General features: G+C 43.8%; 1 protein-coding gene across 1 annotated transcript in view; it reads right to left on the reverse strand.

The window, feature by feature from the left end:
• Window positions 1–1,180: 1,180 nt before the first annotated feature.
• Window positions 1,181–25,609, reverse strand: part of Rerg (RAS like estrogen regulated growth inhibitor) — a 151,316-nt gene continuing 126,887 nt past the window's right edge. The window contains exons 3-5 of the mRNA XM_045139494.1: window positions 15,299–15,355; window positions 4,520–4,593; window positions 1,181–2,904 (exon numbers count right to left, since the gene is read on the reverse strand). Of these exons, the coding sequence (XP_044995429.1) occupies window positions 2,497–2,904; window positions 4,520–4,593; window positions 15,299–15,355 (539 nt within the window). The 3' untranslated portion in view covers window positions 1,181–2,496. The remainder of the gene's footprint in view (window positions 2,905–4,519; window positions 4,594–15,298; window positions 15,356–25,609) is intronic.

Genomic DNA, 25,609 nt, shown 5'->3' on the forward strand with positions numbered 1-25,609 from the left:
AACCGCTAAGCCATCTCTCCAGCCCTAAGCAGAGATCTTAAAGAGTGAAAGGTATTTTGTCACTCTGGAAGATGACAAATCCCAAAAGTAGTTTTCTGTGCTTCCTTTCCCTGTAGCGTGTTTTCCTGGCCACCCCTGGGAGTGAATCACAGTTGTATTTTTTAACTCATCATTAAAATTTTTATTTATTTATTTACTTGAGAGAGGGAGAGAGAGAGAGAGAGGCAAATGCAGAGAGAGAATGGGTGCACCAAGGCCTCTAGCCACTGCAAAGGAACTCCAGCTGCCTACACCTCTTTGTGCATCTTGCTTTATGTGGTTACTGGGGAATCAAACCTGGGTCCTCTGGCTTTGCAAGCAAGTGCCTTAAATACCTAAGTCATCTTTCCAGTTAGAACTCCATCCTTTAATAGGTAGTTACTTATTTGACTATGACTTGTTAACATTTTTCTCACTCCTTTCCTTTTTGACTCTTTAAATTCCTTCAATTCTTCGTTTACTATTTCCCTTCCACCCACTTCGCTCGTCTAAGTTACCACGATCACCATCACCTTTCAGGTCTCCATACTTTCACTTCCTGCTAGTTCTGTTGCCGAGAGTATTTTCACCAGCTTTCTTTCCTGGGTTGTTGTCCTGTGTTTAAGGTTTGGGTCACACACCATAAAGTGGACATTGTCAAGTTATGTTTTGGACACATCTATAAACATTTGCAGTGAGAATGGCTAGAAGGATAAAGGAGGTGCATCTTTCTTAATTGTTTGCCTGCATGTTCTCCTTCCTATTGTTCAAGGGTAAGGACCCCATAGTGGGTAACAATGTGGGCCACGGCGTCTGACTCTGACTCTTCCCAGTCCAAATCCTGGCTCTGCCCTCTAATACCAGTATAGACTTGGTTAAATTACTTTCTTTCCTTTGTGGCTCTTTAATCTCTGTAATTATGATCACAGTATTACTGTATCCTAGAGTAACTGTGAGGATTTAGGGGGAAAATAAAAATGCCTAAAATAGCAAAATACTCTAAAAGTAGCCACTATTATCATCAGGAGGAACTATCTCTCTCTCTTTTGTTAAATTAGGTTCACCGACTTTTAAATTCCGCAATTGAACTGATCCCCAACTCTCTCCAAAACTTTCTAACTTTTCATGTTATTATAAGAAAGACTGCATGGGTGTGACAGACTTGAAAATTATGCCTTTTATTGTAGTCACATAAAATAAAAATAAAGTCAGTTACACCAAAGTGTCTAAATACATTGGTGAATTAAAGCCTCCAAACACTTACAAATTTACACATATACATATATGTATATATGTGTGTGTGTGTGTGTGTATACATATAAATAGATACATATGTAAAAGAATAAAGTGCCCAAATCTTGATATATGGGGGCAGAAAAAAGAATCATATTTTATCAGCTATAGACTTTACTTACACAAAGCAAGAATCCATTTTATACACATTTATTCAGGTATCATGAATTTTAATCATCCATTCTTCTCTGAATTCTCCCAAGTGAATTAGTTTACCCAAAAGTTGAAAGAAGTCTGGTGGCCATCTTACTAGGCACGGCACAGAGAGTCTTGGCTTCCCAGCACGGCTGTAATTAAGCTTGATTCCCAACTTTCTGATTGTTTGGACTGTTAACCTCTCTGCTAAGGTGATAAATGGAGTGACATATGAATGAGTCATTCTAAGTCCTCCAGTAACAGGCAATAAAGTCAGGCCTTGGAGTAAACATCCCTGATGCTTTCTACCACCCTGACTTGGGGGAACAAAGCCGTAGTCAGGCTTGAATTCAGGTCGCGATGCTTCAATTATGATAAAGTTAAACTCTTGCCTGAGCCAAGAAAAATGTAATTGCAAACATATCATTGAAAGTACTAACTCAAACTGAAATGAACTGTGATATTTAAAAGTTTGAGTGAGAGACCATTTCAATTTAAAGACAAATAAACAATTTTTAAAAAACTACATGATTTAAGATAATTCTGAAAAACTTTCACTACAAACAGGGACTGCAGGTTTTTTTTTTTTTTTCTTGCTCAAATCCTAGGCTATCTTTCTTGTGTTCTTACCAAAAATAGAAAAAAAAAAAATCTTAAGACATTTATGGGGAGGATTTGTAGGCTTTGACAAAAAAAAAAAAACAAAACTTACAATGCTATTGGAAAGACTGACATATTTAAGCAAGGTAGAGATGCCTAAGGTAGCTTAACAGGAACCTGGCCATGACAGAATCTTCACACCACCTCCACGTGGATCCTGGACAGGCAGGCGAAGGAGACACTGTGAGCTGCCGAAAGTGCACAGGATGCTCTAAAACGTCCTGTGGGAAGGATGAGAAACCCGGATAATCTCCCAGAGTCAAGAATTAGGAGGAGAACATTTGACTTCAGTTTTGAAAGGGCCATAAAGAAGACGACGTCTGCGAAGGAGAAGAGGAGGAGAAGCCAAAGCGAATCTCCAATTGCCCAGTGGCTCCGGCGGGTGGCTGCCTAGCTACTGATTTTGGTGAGCATCTTGTTGATGGCCTGCTTGACATGGGTGGTGGAGCTGCGTCGCCTGGTCTTGCCCTGCACCACCCTCCGGCGGCGGACTTCCCGACACAACTCGTGGAAGATCTCGGTGATGTTCCCCTCCCCTGTGCAGGCCGAACACTCGTAAAAAGCGCAGGCCAGTTCAGAAGCCAGCCTCTCCCCTTCCTCGGTGCTCACTTGTCTAGAGTGGTCCAAGTCGGCTTTGTTACCCACCAAGATGAGAGTGACGTTCTTGGGCTTTTTCACCTCGTCCAAGATGGTCTTCAGGGGCAGCACCTCCTCAAAACTCCCCCGGTCAGTGATGTCGTAGACCAGCACAAACCCTTCCCCCCATCGCATGTGCCCTTCCCTCTGGATGGCGTCTTCCTGTGGGCAAAGGAAAACGGCACTCAGGAAAGTTGCAGCTCATCCCAAGCTCTAAACCCTGCTACATGCTGGAGTGATGCCTTCATAACGGTTCTTCCTAGCTCTCGTCATCAAAGGTCATCCTCGTGACCCGCCTGACAAGCTTACCTTCTCAATTAGTCTGGAAAGTTACCTACTCACATAAAGGATTCTTGGGGGAACTGAAATGTTTCTAGCTTCACAGACTTTACATTTCTGCACTTAATTTTTCTTGCCATATCAACCATTCGATAATCACAAGCACTACACCCAAATGATAGGCTTGGTTGAGCATATCACCTGAAGCACTTTTACTTATTTATTAGCAAGCACAGAGAGATAGAAGAGAGACAGAGAGAATAGGCTAACCATGGCCTCCAGCCACTCTGTGCATCTGGCTTTACGTAGGTACTGGGGAATCAAACCCATATTATTAGGCTTTTCAGGCAACCACTTTAACTGCTGAGCCATCTCTCCAGCCCCATCCTTGGCATTTTCTTTTGCCACAATTAAGGAACTAATGCATTTCTAAGACAAGTAGTCCTTACTCTGCTTTTTAGATGTCAGAATTAGGGCCAAGGCTTAGGAGATGCCTTGCTATTTTAAGCTGAGAGTTTGGCTGCCCCCACATTAATGCTGTAGTTATGTTACACAGTACAACCAGTAATGGGAACTCTGTGGCATTGATTTTCAAGGGGTGATTACTCCTCCACCAAAAGCTAGCATGCCTGGTTTGAAAAAGCAAGGCTGGCTGTATGTGGTAGTCTATACTTGTAAACCCAGCCCTTGAGAGACAGAAGTAACAGGATCTCAAGTCTAAGGTCAGCTTGGGATACGTGGTAAGAAAATATCAAAAGAAATAGAGAGGTGGGGGAGTAAGAAGCGGGGAATAAGAAGGGAGGGATGGACAGAGCGAGGGGAGGAGAAGAGAAGAGAAAGACGAAAGAAAGAAGAAAGGGAAGGAAAACTGCATTACTTCACAGGTTCAGGTGGCTTCTGGAGGCTCATACCAGTGTTCAGTGAAGGAGTAATGAGAAGTAGGCAGTTAATTTCAGGAATGTTGACTGGATTCAACACTTCAATCCAAGTCTTCATGGGAATCACAGTATATTGATACAGTGCCATTGATACAACACCACTCTTATGGCTCTTTTGACATTTGGAAACTAGAGTTCGAGCCCTTTCATCATATCAATCTGGATGATGTCCCAGAAAATTAGCGACAAATGCCATCTGGAGGTGAATGAACGTGTATGTGGTCACAGGAACTTGGAGTGCTATGTGGGCTAAATCCCTCTGCTGAAGGTGCACCATGTATGAGTATATTAGTTGTCTTTTCAGCAAAAACACATTTAAGTTTAACTTGCATTTGGCCATGGAAACCTCTTTATAAGAAATATCTTGCCATACTGGAAAATAGGAGTGGGAGAATCTAATCTAGATGCTACACGATTATCATAACACGCTCTCAAATCCCATTTGCAGCATGTAGCAGTCTATAAAACACTGGTTGCAGGAAAATATCTTTGCTTTGTTCACATTATGCATGTCCCTCCCTTATTTGATGCAGAAGATGTTTAGCTGAGCTCCTATTCACCTGACCCGCTGTGTCTAGGATCTCCATGGAAACCGCTTCGTCATCGATGGTTGCTTGATGTCGGTAGGTTGATTCTGAGGAATAAGCAAACAAAGGTGCAGTGGTGAATACATGTGCGATTGCATTTGATCCTCAGAATGAGAAACTAGGCACAGAAGAAGCATTTATGTCTTTACAGCATAAGGAGCTGTACAGAGAGGACTGGACGGAGGTGGGCGGATGTGACATTTGTGCACTCCAGAGCTCTTGGGAGTCACTATTCTAATAAGGGACCATCAATGTTCAAGGAATATCAGGGGTAGCACGGAGGAGTTCCCTGTCTCCTTGCTCTGCTATCTTTTCCTCTTAAGACTGGGTCTTACTCTCCTCTGAGGCCAGCTCCCTTGTGCGCTTTTCTTAAAATTTATTTTGAGAAAGAGAGAGAGAGAGAGAGAGAGAGAGAGAGAGAGAGAATGGGCATACTAGGGCCTTCAGCTGATATGAACGAACTCCGGACAGATGCACCCTCATGTGCACAACTGACATTGCCCACTTGTGTCACTGTGCATGTGGCTTACACGGGACCTGGAGATTCGAACATGAGTTCTTAGGCTTCACAGGTATGCACCTTAACTGCTAAACCATCTCTCCAAATCCCTAGGGTTCTTTTTAGTATAAACAAGATAAAGAATCTATATTTTTAAATAAGGATTTTTTTGCCACAAAAAGTATTCTAATTTGATATTCCTAAAAATCTAGTTTCTGGAAATATCTATTGTCACAGTCATCCTCATGTTGCTGAGATGAACTTCTCAACCAGGCACAGTTATGGAGAAAGGGATTTATTGAAACTTACAGATAGAGAGGAATTTCTATAATGGCAGAAGAAGCTGGCCCACTTCACAGGTCCACCCAGGGAGAAATACCACCACCACCACCACAAGCAAGCACACTCCAAGAGTCCCAGGCAGAGCTCAAGCTCTCTGAATGTCTTTTGTCTGGAAACAGATCCACCCCCAAACACACCTTGGGGCTGGACCCTAGGATCTACCCACAGTGACACCTCCAAGCGGCTGGAGATCTAAATTACAAGCTTGAATAAAACTCCAGTATCTTGGGTTGGAGGGATGGCTTAGCTATTAAGACGCTTGCCTGCAAAGCCGAAGGACCCATGTTCAACCCTCCAGATCCCACCTTAGCCAGATGCACAAGGGTGAGACAAGTGCAAGGTCACACATGACCACTAGGTGGCGCAAGCACCTGGAGTTCAATTTCAGTGGCTGAGGCCCTGGCATGCCAATTCTGCTCCCACCCCCTAAAACACAAAAAACAAACAAATCTGCTGTATCTATTGAGGAACATCCATTCCAACTGGCACAACCATTAACTAATTTTCCTCCCAAAGTTACATGTAAACACACCCTTCCATTTTTCCTCCAACTCAGCCCTAGAAACATCGGAGACATTAAAATGAGGTGAACAGATCTCACCAAATGATATAAAGCCACAGGGAACCTTGATATGGTGAATGGTGTTTGCTGCGGATGATGGACCATTAACCCAAAACTAGAGGGGACTAAGAAGAGAGAGGGTTTATGGGACAATGCCGATTTCTCATTCATGTTGCCTGTTCAAAGCAGGAAACAGCAGCTGCTCTATACCTGCCCGGTTAGTGGGTCAATAGCAGAGAAGTTGGCAGGGGTCAGGAGTCCGGGTAACCTACAATATGGCCCTGGTGGCATAAATGGAAACCAGAGATCAAAGCCAAGGGCCAACTGGTGGTGCTGTATGTGAAACCAGCGCAGTAACCAGGAACTTCATGGGTGACTGCCTGAGCTGAGGAACGCCAAGGGGAAGGACTCTCAGAAGGTAACCCAAAACTGATAGGAAGGAAAGCAAAACTTGGAAAATGAACGAGAAGCAGAGATGATAGTGCTATAAACATCATTCTGCTTTATAAAACGAATAACAAAAAATAGAATACCCAAAGGTCTGGGAAGATTCGAGGCTGTGGTGGCAAATACCTAAGAGCCTGCGTGAGAAGATGAGTCCCCTATCTTGGCCCACTGTGGTGAAATTTAAGGATATCAATGACAAAGAAAAATGTAAAGGGAGCCCGGGGTGTGGTGGCGCACGCCTTTAATCCCAGCACTCAGGAGACAGAAGTAGGAGGATCACCGTGAGTTCAAGGCCACCCTGAGAATACAGAGTGAATTCCAGATCAGCCTGGGCTAGACTGAAACCCTATCTCAGAAAAAAAAGCAAGAAAGAAAGAAAGAAAGATGCAAAGGGATTTAGAGGGAGGGAACAAGCTTGCCACTTGTGGGGACATTATTCAGATTGAACTGAAGATAAAAGGACACCCGTGGCATAAAACAACCCAACAAAACTCTATGGAAAGCAATAAAGACGATTCTAGAAGGCTCTAATACATATGAGGGTGAAGGTGGGCTAAAGAGAAGAGGCAGGATTAATAAACTAACAAACTCATTGCACAGCAAAGGGAGAGCACTGGACAAAGTGAGCCAAGTTCTCAAGAAAGCAGACGGGGCAAGCCAGAATGAAGAAATCCAACCAAAAAGATGGTCCAGAGTCATTTCAACCAAGCACACACGTCTTGAAGTTTTCTGCCCTCTTGGGGAACAGGCTCTAGAACAGTACTTTCATTTGCTTACTGATCTACTTAGTACACCGATCTTCTCTCCCAACTCTCCTTTCTCTTCCTGAACAACGAATTTGCAGCGTTTTATGACCGCGATTTTATGTATCCGCACAGTAACTATAGTCTCCTCTGCTGAGCACAAAATGCATAACAGAAGCTCTTATTATGAAGCACGACTAACCACGTCCCTGCCATGTGCACCAGGCAATGTTTGGCGCCACCCGCACCTGCATGGTCAAAGCATTTTTCCAAAAAAGTGTCATTTTTAAGAATGAGCCTATGTTCAACATATCTGAACAGGCGTGTTTTACGCTATTGCAGCTCTCCTAGAACTTGTAACCCACACACGGCTTATACACGCTGATGCTCAACTCTAGAACGTTCCACGCTCCTGCTTGTTTTTGCTTGAGAGGTGGTCACTCTGTGTGGCTGGATGCTCTGAAATACCATTCACACCGATGTCCTCTCTTCTTCCTTAGTACCCAGCCTGAGCAGAAGCCCAGCTGGCCTCACACATGCTGTGGCTCCAGATCCCTTTGCTTCCTCCCTCCACTGTTCGTCCATGTCTTTGGGACTGATTTCCTTTTGAAAAGAATGGCATTAGGGGCTGGAGAGATGGCGTAGCGGTTAAGCGCTTGCCTGTGAAGCCTAAGGACCCCGGTTCGAGGCTCGGTTCCCCAGGTCCCACGTTAGCCAGATGCACAAGGGGGCGCACGCGTCTGGAGTTCGTTTGCAGAGGCTGGAAGCCCTGGCGCGCCCATTCTCTCTCACTCCTTCTATCTGTCTTTCTCTCTGTGTCTGTTGCTCTCAAAGAAATAAATAAAAATTAAAAAAAAAAAAAAAAGAATGGCATTATCCCTGAAGCCTGGCAAAACAGAAATCTGGGCTCTCAGCCATCTCTTTGCACCCCAAATCCTACGGCAGACAGGAGCTTTTCCCTCTGTTGCCTCCATGACAAGTGGGGGTGTATTACTCAGCCACCACAGGGGAGGCAGGAAGCAGAACAGAAGGAAGCTTATAGGAAGTTGTGTGAAACTTTGGTTGTTAGCTGAAAAGAAAGATGCACAGGGAGTGAGGGAATGTCCTCTGCGCACACAGCAGTGGGGGGTGGAGGGCTTTCCTCTGAGGTGGACGCACTGGTTTCATACCAGTTTGAGCATCTTTTTTCTTTCTTCTCACGTTGCAAACTTATTTCCCGTACATGTGTACAAATGTACATGCATGTGCTGGCTTTCCTGGGGTCATGATATAAACCACACTGGACAGTGTGATAAGATCTGCTTCTCACTTTGATATTTTATTTTATTTGAGAGACAGAAAGAGGCAGCTAGAGAGAGAGAGAAAATGGGCATGCCAGGGCCTTCAGTCATGGCAAGCAAATTCCAAAAGACACATGAGCCACCTTGCGCATGTGGCTCACGTGGGTCCTGGGGAATCGAACCTGGGTCCTTTGGCTTTGCAGGCAAGTGCCCTGACCATTAAGTCATCTCTCCAGCCCTGCTTCTCATTTTATAATACATAGGCAAGTACAACAGGCATGATTTCAAAGCAATATTTACTATTCAGCAATATTTTTGTGACTAGGCGTATATTTTGAGCACTCTGAGCGGAGCTCATGCTGGGGGGCATTTTTTGTGGTTCATCCTTGGATTTTCTTAGCTGTTTTGCAAACTGCAGTATCAGTGTGGTCTCTTGGCCAGAGCAGTAACCGCGGAAGTGCCAAACGCTGATTGGTGTGAGAGTGGAAAGGGTATCTAGTTGGATTCTGTTGCTGGCCTGACTATAAACTAGCCTTGCATTCTTGGATGAAAACTGATTGCTTCAGGCCTGTTGATCAGGTGACCACGTCTCCGCGTTCTATTCAGTACTGGCCCCTGAAGTTCTGCACTGTTATCTGGTTGTGGGAATTTGTTCTGGGAGAGCCTCTCTCCTTGAGCCTGCCCAAGTGGAGGGAACGCATCACGGTAGACAGGAGGAACCAGCCACAGAAGCCATGCGCCAGTGGGCTTACCATGTCTTCCGACTCCCTCCCTTCTTCCTCGCTTTCACTGAGCTTTCATTGAGCTTGCATGTGCAGGCAGCCCTCCCGTGTGCCAGGAAAGCAGTGGCTGTCCTGAGATGCAGTCCCTCGCTTCCTCCACACGCGCCTAAGTGTGTCCGGAACTCAGAACCAAGGTCGACTCCTTTTCCTTCCTGTGGTTTGTACATAAAATGTACCACAGGGCTGGACAGATGGCTTAGCGGTTAAGTGCTTGCCTGTGAAGCCTAAGGACCCTGGTTCAAGACTTGATTCCCCAGGACCCACATTAGCCAGATGCACAAGGGGCGCACGCATCTGGAGTTCATTTGCAGTGGCTGGAAGCCCTGGCGTGCCCATTCTCTTTCTCTCTCTCTCCCTCCCTCTTTCTCTCTCTGTCTGTCACTCTCAAATAAATAAATGATAAACAAAAAAATGTACCACATAGGCACGTGGGTTTGAACACTTGCCTCCCTTGCGATGGCATTATTTGAAAAGGTGGGAGAGGCTTGCTGGAGGAAGAGTCACTGGAGATGGGCCTTGAACTTTTTGTTTGTTTTTTCAAGGTAGGGTCTCACTCTAACCCAGGCTGACCTGGAATTCACTCTGTAGTCTCAGGCTGGCCCTGAACTCTTGCCTCCCGAGTGCTGAGATTAAAGGCATGCACCACCACAGCCAGCTTGAACTTTTTTTTTTATAAGCAGGCCCCACTTCCTGTTTGCTCTCTGCTTCTTGACCACAATGTGACAAGCTGACCTGCCAGGACTTTCCGGCCATAAAACTTCCCCTCAAAAATGCAACTAAGAGGCTGGAGAGATGACTTAGTGGCTAAAATGACTGCCAGCAAAGCCAAAGGACCCAGGTTCAACTTCCCAGCACCTATATCTAGCCAGATGCACAAGGTAGCACATGCATCTGGAGTTTGTTTGTGGTGGCTAGAAGCCTTGGGATGCCCATTCTCTCTCTCTCTCTCCCCATCCAACTATTTTTTTCCCTCTCTCAGATAAGTAAATAGAATATTTAAAATACTGTAAGTAAAATAAACACTTCCCTTTGTTAAGTTGCTTCTGGTCAGGTATTTGTTCACAGCAATGAGAAAGTAACTAATATATCTCTCCTCCTCCTCTTCCTTTCTTTTTTTCTTTCCTCACAAACAAGTCCCTCTGATTTGGAATGTTGCTATCTCCGTTACTGGTTGTTAGATTTTTTTTTTTTTTTTTTTTTTTTTGTAAACACCACATATTCTAGAAAGATCCAGTATTTCTCCATGGTGCATAGTGTGAAGTCAAGTCCAGGTAATGCTAATGTTTGCTTTCCTGTATGCTGGACAATGAGTGACTTCTAGTGCATGCACTCACCCTACAAGAGATCAGGCTGCGTCACCTGAGCGTGTCATGCTCCTGGTACCCCTGAAGTCGGAGGAAAGTTCTGGTTGCTTAGCAGCCACAGTCCTCTCTCTGAGCAGCAAGCACAGTGCAAGGTCACATGTGATGCGTCATCCTTCCCTGGGAAGGAAGCCTTCCCTGCAGACTCATTCTTATTCATCTCTGTGGTTGTTTTGCATGACTAAGACACAGTGGCTTACCAAGGCCTAATTAGTCACTACAACACGAGACTCTTTTTTTGTAAGCTTCATCTTTTTGTTGAGCTACCTAGATATACCGGCAAAATAAGTATGGATCAATTGAACTCCCATCAAGTCATTGAGATCCCCAGATAATTTCTGTAAAGCTTATGTAAATAATAAAGACACAAGAACAGAATACTGTTTACACAGATGAGAGAAACAGCAGACAATGAATGGTTTCTTGTTTTTATAACTTTATTATTTTGTTTTAGAGAGAGAGAGAATGGGCACACCAGGGCCTTACAGCCACTGTTAAGGCACTCCAGATGCGTGCGCCCCCTTGTGCACATGTGCGGCATTGCATGCTTGCATCACTTTGTGTCTGGCTATGTGGAACCTGGAGATCTGAACATGCGTTCTTGGGCTTCACAGGCAATCACCTTCACCACTAAGCCATCTCTCCAACCCTGGTTTCTTTTTTTTTTTTTTTTTTTAAATGAGGCTCATTTTTAGATCTAAGTACATTGATTGCCTTAAACTTTAAGTATGCTGAAAAATTTCGATGAAGAAAATTTTAACAGCAAAAAAAGGTCAGGAATTAATATAGATGTTATGCTCCTAGTTTAAAATATTAAACATCTTTAAGTGTATGAATCTTATTAAGTAGTTTATAATTTTAGTGCAGTTCCAAAAAAAATCATGTCATTTTATAACAGTTTCTAAAACTGACTGGGGAAAAAATATGTTGGAGAGAGTAGTCAAGATATTTTGTAAGTCAGTAATGCAAGAAGACTTTTATGCATCCACATGTTGTGTGGAGAGTATAGTCATTAAAGAAGTCTACTAGAGCCAGGCATGGTGGCGTATGCCTTTAATTCCAGCACTCAGGAGGTGGAGGTAGGAGGATCGCTGTGAGTTCGAGGTCACCCTAAGAATAGAGAGGAAATTCCAGGTCAGCCTGGGATACAGTGAGACCCTACCACGAAAAACAAAAAAGTCTACTAACTGCTGCTCTCAATGCTAAGTGACGGAACCAACTTAGGTGCACAACAATAGAAGAATTGATAAAGAAAACGTGGTACCTCTTCCCTGCTGGCTAGCTATCACATAGTGATTAAAAGAGCTATGCAGGGGCTGGAGAGATGGCTTAGTGGTTAAGGTGTTTGCCTGTGAAGACTAAGGACCCATGTTCAACTCCCCAGGTCCCACTTAAGCCAGACACACAAGGTGATGCAAGCATGCAAGGTTGCACATGCGTACAAAGTGGCACACACATCTGGAGTTCGGTTACAGTGGCTGGAGGCCCTGGCGCACCAACTCTCTCTCTCTTTCTCTATCTCTCTATATCACTTGCTCTCACTCTCTCACATAAAAACAAAGGCCAGTGTGTTGGGCTTGCCTTGAAAAAAAGAAAGAGAGAAAAAGAAAAGATAAAAGAAGTTCTATGCAGGCTTCTAGGGGAGAGGAGTCATCAATAGTCTTAACTAGCAATGAACTACATGACTGACCTGCCAGGCAAGATGCGTTTCTGGTGCAATAATGGCATGACTATTTGTGGAGGTAACCAACTGCTGTCTGATTGGGTTTGAGTCCTGCTCTATGGAAAAGCATTCATGTCTGGTACTGAACAGAATGCAAAGCCAATTGCTGGGAAGGTCATAAGAACTAGTGGGGAAGTTGCTACTGTTTATATATTTATTTTTGGCTAACTGGGTATATTGTGCTCACCAAGCTGCCCTCCAAATATGTATGTTTAAGGTCATAGATTATTGCTGCTCTCAGGTTTACTCAGTGAAGAAAATTCATTTTGCAGACAGTGCCAACCACTGAGGAGACTCAAAACTCACCAAGTTAGCCGGGCGCGGTGGCACACACCTTTAATCCCAGCACTCGGGAGGCAGAGGTAGGAGGATCACTGAGTTTAAGGCCACCCTGAGACTACGGAGTGAAGTCCAGGTCAGCCTGAATGAGAGTGAGACCCTACCTCGAAAAAACAAAAAAATAAAAATTAAAAAAAAGAAAAGCTCACCAAGTTGCCAAGAACAAGTGACTGCTGAGTGCTCACAACCAAATGAGACATCTCCATCAAGCCCTTCAAGGATCAGGGAACAGTTTGGAAGAGAGAGTGGAAAGCACGTAAGATCCGCAGGGTGAGGAGGAGTGCTCTGAGATGTTGTCTTCTGGAAATGAAGTGACCATTCGTATTGATGCCCTCACCCAGACTGGCCTCACCCCCATGAGACCCGTACAACTGCGGACCTACCAACATTTCATCCAGGATGATGGAGAAAGAGACACGGTGGCGGGGCGTGGGGGGGGGAGACATCAAAATAGAAGAGGAACTAGCTGGAGAGAAGGGGTTCAGTGGGATGGGGATGAGGGAAAGGGGAAAGACAAGAGAAGGCAACGAAAGGGCTTTATGATCCAAAAACACCATGTGCATGGGTGAAAGATGTCAATACAAAAGAAAATGTGTATATACTCACACTGGAATTTTTTCAACCACGAGGAACCAAGTGATGTCATATTGCAGGAAAAGAGACAGAACTGAAGATAATTATATCAAGTGAATTAAGTCAGTCTCAAAGAGTCATATTTTTTCCCACATTGTGGTTCTTAGGGTTTTTTAAAATAGTTTTTTAAATTAATTGTTTACTTTTTTATTGATTGAAAGCAAGATAAGGAGAAAGAAAGAGGCAGGTAGAGAATGGGCATGTCAGGGCCTCCAGCCACTGCAAAGGAACTCCAGATGCACGCGCCACTTTGTGCCTCTGGCTTTCGGGGGTCCTGGGAGTTGAACCTGGTCCTTTGGCTTTGCAGGCAAATGCCTTAACCACTGAGCTGTCTCTCCAGCCCGGTTCTTAGGTTTTATAGAGATACACAAAATTTTGTATGTAGGGCTGGAGAGATGGCTTAGCGGTTAAGCGCTTGCCTGTGAAGCTTAAGGACCCCGGTTCGAGGCTCGGTTCCCCAGGTCCCACGTTAGCCAGATGCACAAGGGGGCGCACACGTCTGGAGTTCGTTTGCAGAGGCTGGAAGCCCTGGCGCACCCATTCCCTCTCTCTCCCTCTATCTGTCTTTCTCTCTGTGTCTGTTGCTCTCAAAAAAATAAATAAAAATTAAAAAAAAAAATGACCAAGAGTGTACGATTGACTGGTTCTAGAAGCGACAGACAAATCCAAACAGCATCTGAAGACAGCATCAGAAGTAAGGGGAAGTGGTAGGGGCCATTTAACGGCGGCAAAGCGGGTCAATGATCTGCAAACGGATGCTTGGTGCTTACCTGGCCCTCGCTAAAGTAGGTTCTAGATAGCCACAGAGTTGAGTGTTCCGGGAGCGAACTGACAAGCTCACTGTGGTTCTTCATCTGACCATTTCTCCACAGTCCCCGTCTGTCTGACTAGAGTGGCTTGTAACCTGATTCCTCTCTTGACTAGATTTTTGGGTCAAAGAAAAGAAGAGGTTTTTCTCTTTCTGCCAACTGGACCCCCCTCAGCCCCTCACGGTGCCACACAGAAGACAGTTCAGACGTACTTGTGGAATGAAGGCTGGGGGAGGGCTCAGCAGTTAAAGGAGCTTGCTTGCAAAGCCTGCCAGCCAGCGGTTCAAGTCCTCAGTACCCAAGTGAAATCAGATGCATAAAGTGGTGATACATCAAACTTCCTTTCTTTTTATTAATATTTTAGTTATTTATCTATTTGCACAGAGACGGGGGGAGGGGCAGGGAGAATGGATGCACCATGGTCTCTAGCCATCTCCAGAGGCATGCACCACTTTGTGCATGTAGCTTGATGTGGATACTGGGGAATTGAACCCAGGTCCTTAGGCATTTCAGGCAAGTGCCTTAACTGCTGAGCCATTTCTCTAGCCGTCCCTTCTCTTTAGTCTGACTCACTGAAGAACCAAGGGAGTGGGACAAAGTTTTATGCTTAAACTTGCCCCAAATCAGTATTCTGGAGTTTTATCTTACTATAACTCTCTGGTTAACTTCTCATTCTTCCCCTACCAACTTTGCTGTCTATGTTGTGCTTTCTCCTACTATAGCAATGCTGCGGTTTTTCTGATCCACCTCCACCTGTGTCTCGGGCTGACTTAAACCTCTTCATTTGTGCACTGATGTCGCATAGGGTCCTAAGCACAGTCAGCCCGATACACAGAAGACTGCTTTGCATGGATGAGTCATGGCTTCCACTTCCAAAGTTGCAGAAAGGGGCATGCACAGGTGGACGTGGGAATTGTCCTCTTTTCTGGAGGGCCATAACTGTATCAAAAAAACAGAGGTGGGGGCTGGAGAAATGGCTTAGCAGTTAAGGCATTTGTCTACATAGCCAAAGGACCCAAGCCACAAGTTGATGCACACATCTGGAGTTTGTTTGCAGTGGCTGGAGGCCCTGGTGTGCCCATTCTCCCCTCCCCTCTCTCTCTCATCTGCCTCTTTCTCTCTCTCCCATAAATAAATAAATAAATAAATAAATAATTTTAAAAAATCATTATTATTACCCCCCAAAAGAGAGAGAGAGAGAGAGAGTTAGGAGAGCACAAAATTTGACCTACCAAGGGTTGGATCATATTCCCAGATGAACCGTCTGGTCAGGAATCTCACTACGATGGCTGTGGGAGAAAGAGCCACATGTCAGGTAAGTCTGTCAAGTTCATGCAGTTCTTGTCTTTTTCTAAGGAGATGGCAAAGACACACAGAACTTTACATACACTTCGTGTTTCCTTGGTCTACAACCTCGATACATCCATATACGCTTGCTCTCGCAATGTTCCAATTTTCACACCAAAGCCTAAAAGCTGGCACAATTTTGTAATGGGTACATGGTGCCCCAGCCCTCAGGTGAGACTTGATCCTTTAGTCACTGACTTGTAAACAAACTCCACACTGTGAAAACGCTTGCATACGATATTCAGTCAAGTGTTTAATTCAGACTGAAAGTGCATCAAAGTTATAACGATCAACAAAACTGAGTTGAGATAAAGGTGATTGTTTTTTTTTTTTTGCTGTCACTGAAAAGGTTGCTGGTTGGTCTTTATGTTATCAAATGTAGCTATTGAAAATTGAGGGTTTTATCAGGGACTGATTAAAGCAACAGTGATGAGGGCTGGAGAGACTGTTCTGGTGGTCACCTGAGCTATATGCCCAGAACGCAAGTAAAAATGCTGGGGCATGGTACCGTGTGCTTAAAATCCCTGGGCTGGGGTGGTGGACACAGACTGACCTTGAGGTTTGCTGCCTAGCCAGTCTAGCCTAGTTGGTGAGTACCAGGCCACTGAGGGACTGTCTCAAGAAGAAACAGGAGGGCTGGAGAGATGGCTTAGCAGTTAAGTGCTTGCCTGTGAAGCCTAAGGACCCTGGTTCGAGGCTCGACTCCCCAGGATCCACGTTAGCCAGATGCACAAGGGGGCGCACGCATCTGGAATTCATTTGCAGTGACTGGAGGCCCTGGCGTGCCCATTCTCTCTCTCTCTCTCTCTCTCTCTCTGCCTCTTTCTCTGTCTGTCACTCTCAAATAAATAAATAAAAATATTTTTTAAAGAAAAGAAGAAAAAGAAAAGGTTGATGAGATGATGTTGCTATGGAAAGAGGCCAGAGGTTGTCACTCCCCACCTACACACACACACACACACACACACACACACACACACACACACACGTGCACGCGCGGGGTAACCCATGGCATATAGCTTCTGGAACTTTGCTAAGCACTTTCTTTATCAGTTCTCAATGCTCATTTCACCCCCATGAAGCAGGTGTTTTGGTTCCATCTTTTAAAATTATTTTTTTTCAGCCTGAAACAAATCTCACTTATTGACTACAGTACAGTGATCTTGAATCTTAGCTGGTAATTAAAGATGGTTATGAACTAACAGAGAGATGCAACCTCTCTTCCAGGTACCACTTCTCCGAAATCTGGGAAAATTCCATCTAAGATCTAGAATGGCGCTGTCACCCTGAAAACAGGAACGAGGCAAAGAAAGTCTTTGATTTTTCCTACAATGCATGAAGTTAAGTTTATTTTTTATTTTAGTTTTTGGTTTTTTTCAAGGTAGGGTCTCACTCTAGCTCAGGCTGACCTGGAATTCACTGTCATCTCAGGGTGTCCTTGAACTCACGGTGATCCTCCTTCCTCTGCCTCCCGAGTGCTGGGATTAAAGGCGTGCGCCACCACGCTTGGCAAAGTTAAGTTTTATTAATGACTATCTTTGAAGCCAGCCACTTTGTCCAATGTTTAAACAACAAGCTGGCTAATATTAAAGCAAATGGCAGTGCCACAGTGTGCCAGAGATACGGCTCTACCCATGGCCCTTCACACAATTATACCTTCAATGTTACCGTTATTTAAGCAAGGTACCCCTACTTGTTCTGAAACATGAAAAAGCACATGAGGAGACCCCGATTTTTGTTCCTACCTAGAGCTGGTTTAAATTCAAATAAAGCAAATTAATATATGTACCAGTGTGGAACACTTTGAAAAAAATGACTTTACAATTTTGAAACTAACAAACATCCCAAACCGCAAACAAAGTGAGGGAAAGAGAGTCACGCGAGGTTGACTTCAAAGCCGAGATAGACTTCCCTTCCCCAGACAGACACCAATGCCGAATGCCTTCAGCAACAGGGAGCGGAGGCCGAACGGTTCCAAATGCAGAACTGCTGAGCTCTCCGCATGACATTGAGGAACCTGGACTTTGCTTTCTTTCTTTCTTTTTAGAAATGTCTACCCTTATCTAAGTAACCAAAAATAGTTAATTTAAAAGTAATTGGCCAAACTATGGTGGTTAGATTTCTGAAAACCTTCCTTGCTTTGGTGTTTGGTTAAAATATGCCATTTTACTCCATGAGAAAATTTACATTGCAGCTTAAAATGACTTTATTTTACTTACTAGAGAAAGAGAGAGAGAGAGTGAAAAAGAGAGAGAAAATGGGAGGGCCAGGGCCTTCAGCTGCTGCAAACAAATTCCAGACATATGTGCCATCTTGTGCATCTGGCTTACATGGGTCCTGGAGAATCAAACCTGGGTCCTTTGGCTTCGTAGGCACATGCCTTAACTGCTAAGCCATCCCTCTGCCCTTGGTTCCATTTTTAAATAGGGCACAGGCTCTGAGAGGATAACCAATTCACCTGAGTTCATCTAGAGATTACTGGCTGGGTCAAGATTGGATCCAAGAAATCTGCCAATGCCCATAATTTTTTTTTCCTCATCATTCCAAACTAATTTTTCAATCACAGGCCATCAGTACGATTCCTTGTTGGAATATGAGTTAGAGAAAGAGAACTGTATGATGGTGTGCTCCTATGGTCCCAGCATTGGAAAGGATGAGGCAGAAGAACAGTGAGTTTGAGGACAGTTTGTCTTATATAGAAATTGCAGGGTTAGCCTGGGCTACTTGGATAGAGTTGGCCTTAAAACAAAACAACAAAATGAGAAGTGCTTAAGTGGGGTCTACTGCTCTTAAAGAAAATACACTAAGCGGATGGGACATGTGCCGAGCAATTTCACAAGACTGAACTTTCATCTTGAGAAAATTTCTGGAGCAGGATGCCACAAACACTACCCATGGGGCAAGCACATCGGCTCCTCCCCGGAAGACGGCATCTGTACACAATTTGGTACAATTTAGTAGTCACGGGAGGCTCGTGAGCTCTCTGAAGGTCCTTAATGATCTGGGCAACCCCACTATCTTCAACTCTTAATTATCCATCACATTTTCTAGTTTAACAATATTAATTATTAGTGTATTTGTTAAAAGATTTATTTTGAGAGAGAGAGAGAGAGAGAATAGGTGTGCCCGAGCCTCTAACCACTGCAAACGAACTCACGTGTGATACCTTGTGCATCTGGTTAATGCGGTTCCTGGGGAATCAAACCTGGATACTTAGGGTTCGCAGGCAAGCATGTTAGTGGCTAAGCCATCTCTCCAGCCCATTATTAGTGCATTTTTATTTCTGCATAAATGCCTTGACCACAGTCACCAAATGAGACTCATTAAGAAGCAAAGCTAGCTCGTGGAAGGGGGTTGTCATATTTTGTCTCTCGTCGACTTTAGGGTCACAGAGATGCACGTCTCCTCTTCTATGAGATGTCACAGAGCAAACAGCAATGAGGGCGTTTGTCAAACTGACCCCAACTGTCTGTGGCTTTGCTGCTGGTCACTGGAGATAGAGAGTAGCGATATTCTTTCTTTCAGAGTGTGAGACTGGATTTGAGCAAAAATATCTAGAGTCGCAAGGCCAGTGACCCTGTCACCCTTCCCACAGACGGCAGGCCTGGGGTTTCATCATCAGTCTTCAGTTTGTCACTGTGCAGTCTCTTGAGAATAAAGATTTTTTTTTAAAGGTTATTTGTGCATGTATAAAGTAGTAAGCACAGAGATTTTTCTCTTTTTAAAAACAGCAATGTTTAGTAAACACAAGGGCTCACTTGATTCAGTTTCGTTGTTTCTATAGAATGTGTAGTTTTAATTATAAAGGCCATGATCTAGAAAAAATTAATTATTTGCTATCTTTAAGGGATGGATATATTTATGAACTAATTTTTTTTTTAATTTTTAAAAAATAATTCTTATTCTTTATTTTTAGAGAGAGAGTGAGAGAGAAGCCAGGGCCTCAGCCGCTGCAATCCAACTCCAGATGCTTGCGCCACCTAGTGGTCATGTGTGACCATGCGCTTGCCTCATCTGTGTGTGTCTGGCATATGTGGGATCTGGAAAGTTGAACATGGGTCCTTAGGCCTTGCAGGCAGGTTCCTTAACCTCTAAGCCATCTCTCCAGCTCATGAACTACCTTAAAAAAATATATTTACACCTGGCGTGGTGGCACATGCCTTTAATCCCAACACCCAGGAGGCAGAGGTAGGAGGACTGCCATGAGGCCACCCTGAGACTACACAGTGAATTCCGTGGCAACGTGGGCTAGAGCGAGACCCTACCTTGAAAAGCAATAACAAAACTAAAAGCAATTATATATATTTACTTATTTGAAAGAGAGAAAGAGGACAATAGAATGGGCACACCAGGGCCTCCGGCCACTGCGAACAAAGTCCAAACACATGCACCACCTTGTGCACCTGGCTCATGTGGGTGCTGGGGAATCGAACCGGGGTCCTTAGGCTTCGCAGGCAAGTGTATGGGCGTGTGCATGGGTTGCAAACATCTGTACACACACGTGTATACACACGAACATGCGTACACACATAACCACCTGTACTACACAGAAAAAAAAGGAACACATGGGCTGGAGAGATGGCTTAGTGGTTAAGCACTTGCCTGTGAAGCCTAAGGACCCAGTTCGAGGCTCAGTTCCCCAGGACCCACGTTAGCCAGATGCACAAGGGGGTGCACGCATCTGGAGTTCGTTTGCAGAGGCTGGAAGCCCTGGCATGCCCGTTCTCAATCTCTCTCTCTCTATCTCTGTCTCTTTCTCTCTGTCACTCTCAAATAAATAAATAAAAAATGAACAAAAAAAATTTTAAAAAAAAGGAACATAGAGCCCCCTAAAGTGTATGGGATAGCATAGTGATGAGTGTTCCAGAATGAACATAAGGAGAACAACTTGAGAGGATTTGGTGTAGCCGGGTGAGCATGTGAGAGCTGGGATTTAAGACGGTGACCAGCATAATCCTCCTTCATAAGGAGAGAAGATATCTGAGGGCTTAGTGTTCCAGGCAGAGGCAAGAGCCGGGACAAAGCTCCCGAGTCAGGCGTGTGAACTTGGTGTGCTTGAAGAGCGTGCATCCATGCGGCCAGCGTGGACGAAGCCGAGAGACCTATAGTGAGATATATATATATATATATATATATATATAGTGGAGATGATGCAGCTTCTGTGAAACGATAACCGTGCATTGTGAGAAAGAGCAGAAAAGCTAAATTGAGGAGAGTTTACACTAGAACTATGTTCTCTGGGCATAACCCTTATCTTAAAAAGTCACATGGGGGTCGGTGGGTAAAGTGTTTGCTGTGCAAGCAAGAGGACTTGTTTGGATCTCCAGAATGTTCGTAAACCCCTGGGTGTTGTGGCAAGAGACCCTGTCTCAATAAGTAAGGTAGAGAGCAATACAGAGAGAATGTACAACCACCCCTCCATGCATGCACACCCTCACACATGATCAACCGTATTCCTACAAATACATGTACAAACCTGCGTGCACATTACACACTAACATGTGTAAAAAGGTCACATAAATATGTAAACTGAAATGTTTCCATTATTTTTAATGATCTGCATACAAATTATTACTCTGTGGTTTGTCAGAACATTTACTGCACGGGGAGGGGAACTTAGGTAACTGGAAGAACACTCCCCCAGCTCCTGTGAAGCCCTGGACTTAATCCCTAGCCCCAAATAAAAGCTACTATAAAACAGATCCAGCTATTGCCAATATAGCAGCAATGAACATGAATGGGCAAAGTTATCTCCGTGGTAAGATGTAAGAATCGTTTGGGTTTATGATATAGCTGGATCATATGGTAATTCGACTTTGAGCTTTTTGAGAAACCTCCACACTGAGCTCCAAGCGGCTGCACCAATTTACAATCCTACCAACAGCGAGTAAAAGTGCCTCTTCCCCCAGACACTTGCCAGCATTTGTTATCATTAGTGTTCTCAAATGATAGCTATTCTGACTGGAGTGAGATGAAATCTCAAAGTAATTTAAAAAATCATTTTTGGGCTGGAGAGATGGCTTAGTGGTTAAGCGCTTGCCTATGAAGCCTAAGGACCCCGGTTCGAGGCTCGGTTCCCCAGGTCCCACGTTAGCCAGATGCACAAGGGGGCGCACGCATCTGGAGTTCGTTTGCAGAGGCTGGAAGCCCTGGCATGCCCATTCTCTCTCTCTCCCTCTATCTGTCTTTCTCTCTGTGTCTGTCACTCTCAAATAAATAAATAAAATAAAAATTAAAAAAAATAAATAAATAAAAAAAATAAAAAATCATTTTTATTTGAGACAAAGGAAAAGGAGGAGAGAGAAAGAAAGCAAGAGGATCAAGAGAGAGAGAGAGAGAGAATGGGCATGCCAAGGCCTCTAGCCACTGTAAACAAACTCCAGGCATGTGCATCACCTTGTGCATCTGGATTATGTGGGACCTGGAGAATGGATCCTGGGTCCTTAGGCTTCACAGGCATGTGTCTTAACCACTAAGCAATCTCTCCAGCCCTCAAAGTAATTTTAATTTACATTTCTCTGATGGCTGAGGATGTCGCATAAAATGAAATCATGTTAAATGTCCATCAATTGATGACTGAATAATGAAAATGCAGTATATACACACAATGGGGTAAAGCTGTGAAGAAAAATGAAGTTATGAAATTTGAAAGGAAACAAAGGGAATTGGAACAAATTACACTAACTAAGGTAACCGAAGCCCAGAAAGACAAAAGTTGCATATACTCTCTCATCTGTGGACCCGAACTTTTCATGTTTGTATGTTTGTAAATAAGGGGCATGAGGTAAGCACGGGCTGTGATTTAACTTAGGAGACCATGAGAGGGAAACAGGAAGTGATGAAACGGGGGAAAGGACATGAAATCAACAAGGAGGCAAAGTTGAGGGAAGGACACAAGAGAGAAGGGAAGAAATGGGGACAGGAGAGGCCAAGCATTTACACAAAAGCACCATAATGAAACCTACTCTTTTTAAGTTAACTTAAAACAAAAATCAATCTAATTTTCTTCCTGTCTCTATCACAATAATTGTGGACAGCTTCTCTTTTGATGTAAAAATCTGACATTGATAACCTTTATTTGCACCAGGCGCCTGATACAAGCTTTTGTCCTCCTTTAAAGTTTGACCTAAACTGGGCGTGGTGGCACAGGCCTTTAATCCCAGCACTTGGGAGGCAGACGTAGGAGGATTGCAGCGAGTTCGAGGCCACCCTGAAAATATATAGTAAATTCCGGGTTAGCCTGAGATAGAGTGAGGACCTATCTCGGAAAAAAACAAAAAAAAAAAAAAAGGGTTGACCTAGTTGCCTAGTTGCAGTTAGTTAATTATGTATGTTCTAAATATTTTATTTCCTTCCCGTTGCTTTGAAAGCCTATGAGCTAACCCCTCAACAAGCCAGCATGTCTGATGGCTAATTTAAAGAGGAAAATTTCCCTTGTTTTCCCCTAATTTATAACATACTGGACAATTCCTTGTCATATAGGGCTCATTTTTAGTATTATTAGCACTGTAAGGTCCATACTCATTAATGGAAGCTGGTTTCTAACACAATGGAAAACTAGGTATGCCGAATTTAATCTCAGGAAACTTATTTAGTTTTGTGTTTGAGGTAGGGTTTCACTCTAGTCTAGGCTGACCTGCAATTTACTCTGTATTCTCAGGGTGGCCTCGAACTCATGGCAATCCTCCTAACTCTGCCTCCCGAGTGTGGGATTAAAGGCGTGCGCCACCATGCCTGGCTTAGGAAACGTTTTTTAATGGTTATTTGAGGCAGCATGGCTGAGATAAGACAGTGAAGCCACCTGTAAAGATGAGCGGTTACTCTGAGTAATTCCTGATGTCATCATTGTATTGAGGGAGGAGCCATCCATGCCAGTTGCAGTGACTGCAATGACATAGTTATTTATTTATTATTTTATTCAAAAATACTTTATCTATTAGCAAGCAAGAGAGAGGGAGAGAGAAAATGTGTGTGTGTGGGGGGGGAATGGGTGCACCAGAGCCTCTTGCAACTGCAAAAGAACTGCAGATTCATGCAGCATTTTGTGCATGTGGCTTTATGTGGTTACTGGGAAATCGAACCCAGGCCATCAGGCTTTGTAAGCAAGCACCTTTGGCCACCAAGACATCTCTCCAGGCCCACAGTGGTATATTTAAGTGCAAGTTGGTGAGATATAATCCAAGCAATTAATCTTTTAAAAAGAAATGAGTTTTTCTAGCTAAATACAAGCCAACGTTGATATTATCATAGTCTTAAAAAGAAAAAGAAGTTAAGAGCCACACTCAATAGCCACAGAGGCAGAACGTGCAGATGCTACACTTCAGGCTTATACTTTGAAAGTAACCCTGTTACGTCATCAGTTTTCACTTACAGTTGATGAAATGACCTGACTAAAGATGTGTGCACTGTGGTCATTTTGTGTATGTAGGCACATACAGCCTCCCAAATCTGTTGGTCTCTGGGTCCACAGCTCTTGCTATGTAACAAGTTTATCCCCAAACTTGGCAATGTATGTGAATGGCTATTTGTTAAGGACAGCCCGGGAGCAATAATATTCCCTTATAACATCAAATATCTTAATAATGAATGAATATTGAATAATATTCATGGGGCTATGGTCAATTAGTGGTACTGGTATAATCCAGAGCTAAGTGTTTAAAATAGCCAGCTTAATTTTTTTTCAAGGGAGAAGAGAACTTCTGCTTCAATTAGGAATATTCCAAAGGGCAAAGACTGCTTATCCCAGTCATCACTGACACTTTTTGAATTTTGTCCAAAACACCCTGGGCATATTCTTGTGAAAACCTTTAGCTGTCATATCCTAATTCATAAAACAATGAAAATCTATGCATATGTACTAAGTGATTTATTGTTTTCATTCTACAACCTGCAGGAGCTTTATAAAATTTTCTTAAATTCAGCTGTGGAGGGAGCTCGCCTACCATGAGTAAGGCCACGGGTTTGATGCAAAGTGACTGTGGGAGCTCACAGCTATAATCCCAGGACTCAGCAGCTGGAGATAGGACCAGAAATTCAAGATCCTGAATCAAAAATGAAAAAAAAGAAAAAAGAAAAGAAAAAGAAAAGAAAAAAAAGGCGGGCGTGATAGCGCACGCCTTTAATCCCAGCACTCGGGAGGCAGAGGTAGGAGGATCGCCATGAGTTCGAGGCCACCCTGAGACTACATAGTGAATTCCAGGTCAGCCTGGACCAGAGTGAGACCCTACCTTGAAAAACAAACACAACAAAATTTTAAAAAAAAAGCTTGAAGTTATAGGAATATTTAACCTCAAAATATTTCTAAATATCTTCCACAAGGTTTACTAAGTAAACATGCGCACATTGAGGAGGCTGAGGCCATGGCTCGATTGATGAAATGCTTGCCGTGCAAGAGCGAGGACTGGAATCCAGATGCCCAGCCTCCATCTAAACGCGGGGCAGGTGAGGTGGCTCCCATTTGTAATGCCAGCAGATATGAGGCGGAGACAAAGGGACCCTTGGGCAAGTTGATTAGCAAGAGGAGTCGATTCAGTGAGGTTCTGGGCTCAAGCCAGGATCTTGTCATAGCAAATAAAGTGGAGAGTGACTGACAGAGACAGCCGACATCAACCTCCGGCCTCTAAAACATACGTGCACCCACATGTATGCCACACAAAGATAAATGTGCAAAAAAATACTGTGAAAAACCAACAAGTATTTTTGTTATCTAATGAGAAGGTTAACCTGGATGATACCAAGACAAGCACAGCCCATTCGTGTTGGGGAGAGCACGCGCCACTTACTTTCTCCATTATTTTTCCCAATTTAATTTACGAGCAATTGGTTATTGTTCAATGAAAGACGCAAGCTTAGGGCTGGAGAGATGGTCCAGTGGTTAAGGCGCTTGCCTGCAGAGCCCAATGGCCAGAGTTCTATTCCCCAAGTATCTGGCATCTGGAGTCCATTTTCGGTGGCTGGAGGACCTGGTGTGTCCATTCTGTCTGTCTCTCTTCCCTCTCTCTCTTCCTCTCTCTCTCTGCTTGCAAATAAATACTATATATACTATATATGGTACTATATATATAATACTATATATATGCGTATAGGTAGGTAGATAGATAGGTAGGTAGATATTTAAAGTTATGAGCTTAAAACCACATGAGGACATTGAGATGAATCACACAGTATGTTAAGTTTGAATTTTCTTGAATTTGGGG

Source organism: Jaculus jaculus, chromosome 22 (assembly GCF_020740685.1).
Source record: "Jaculus jaculus isolate mJacJac1 chromosome 22, mJacJac1.mat.Y.cur, whole genome shotgun sequence".
NCBI lineage: Eukaryota > Metazoa > Chordata > Mammalia > Rodentia > Dipodidae > Jaculus > Jaculus jaculus.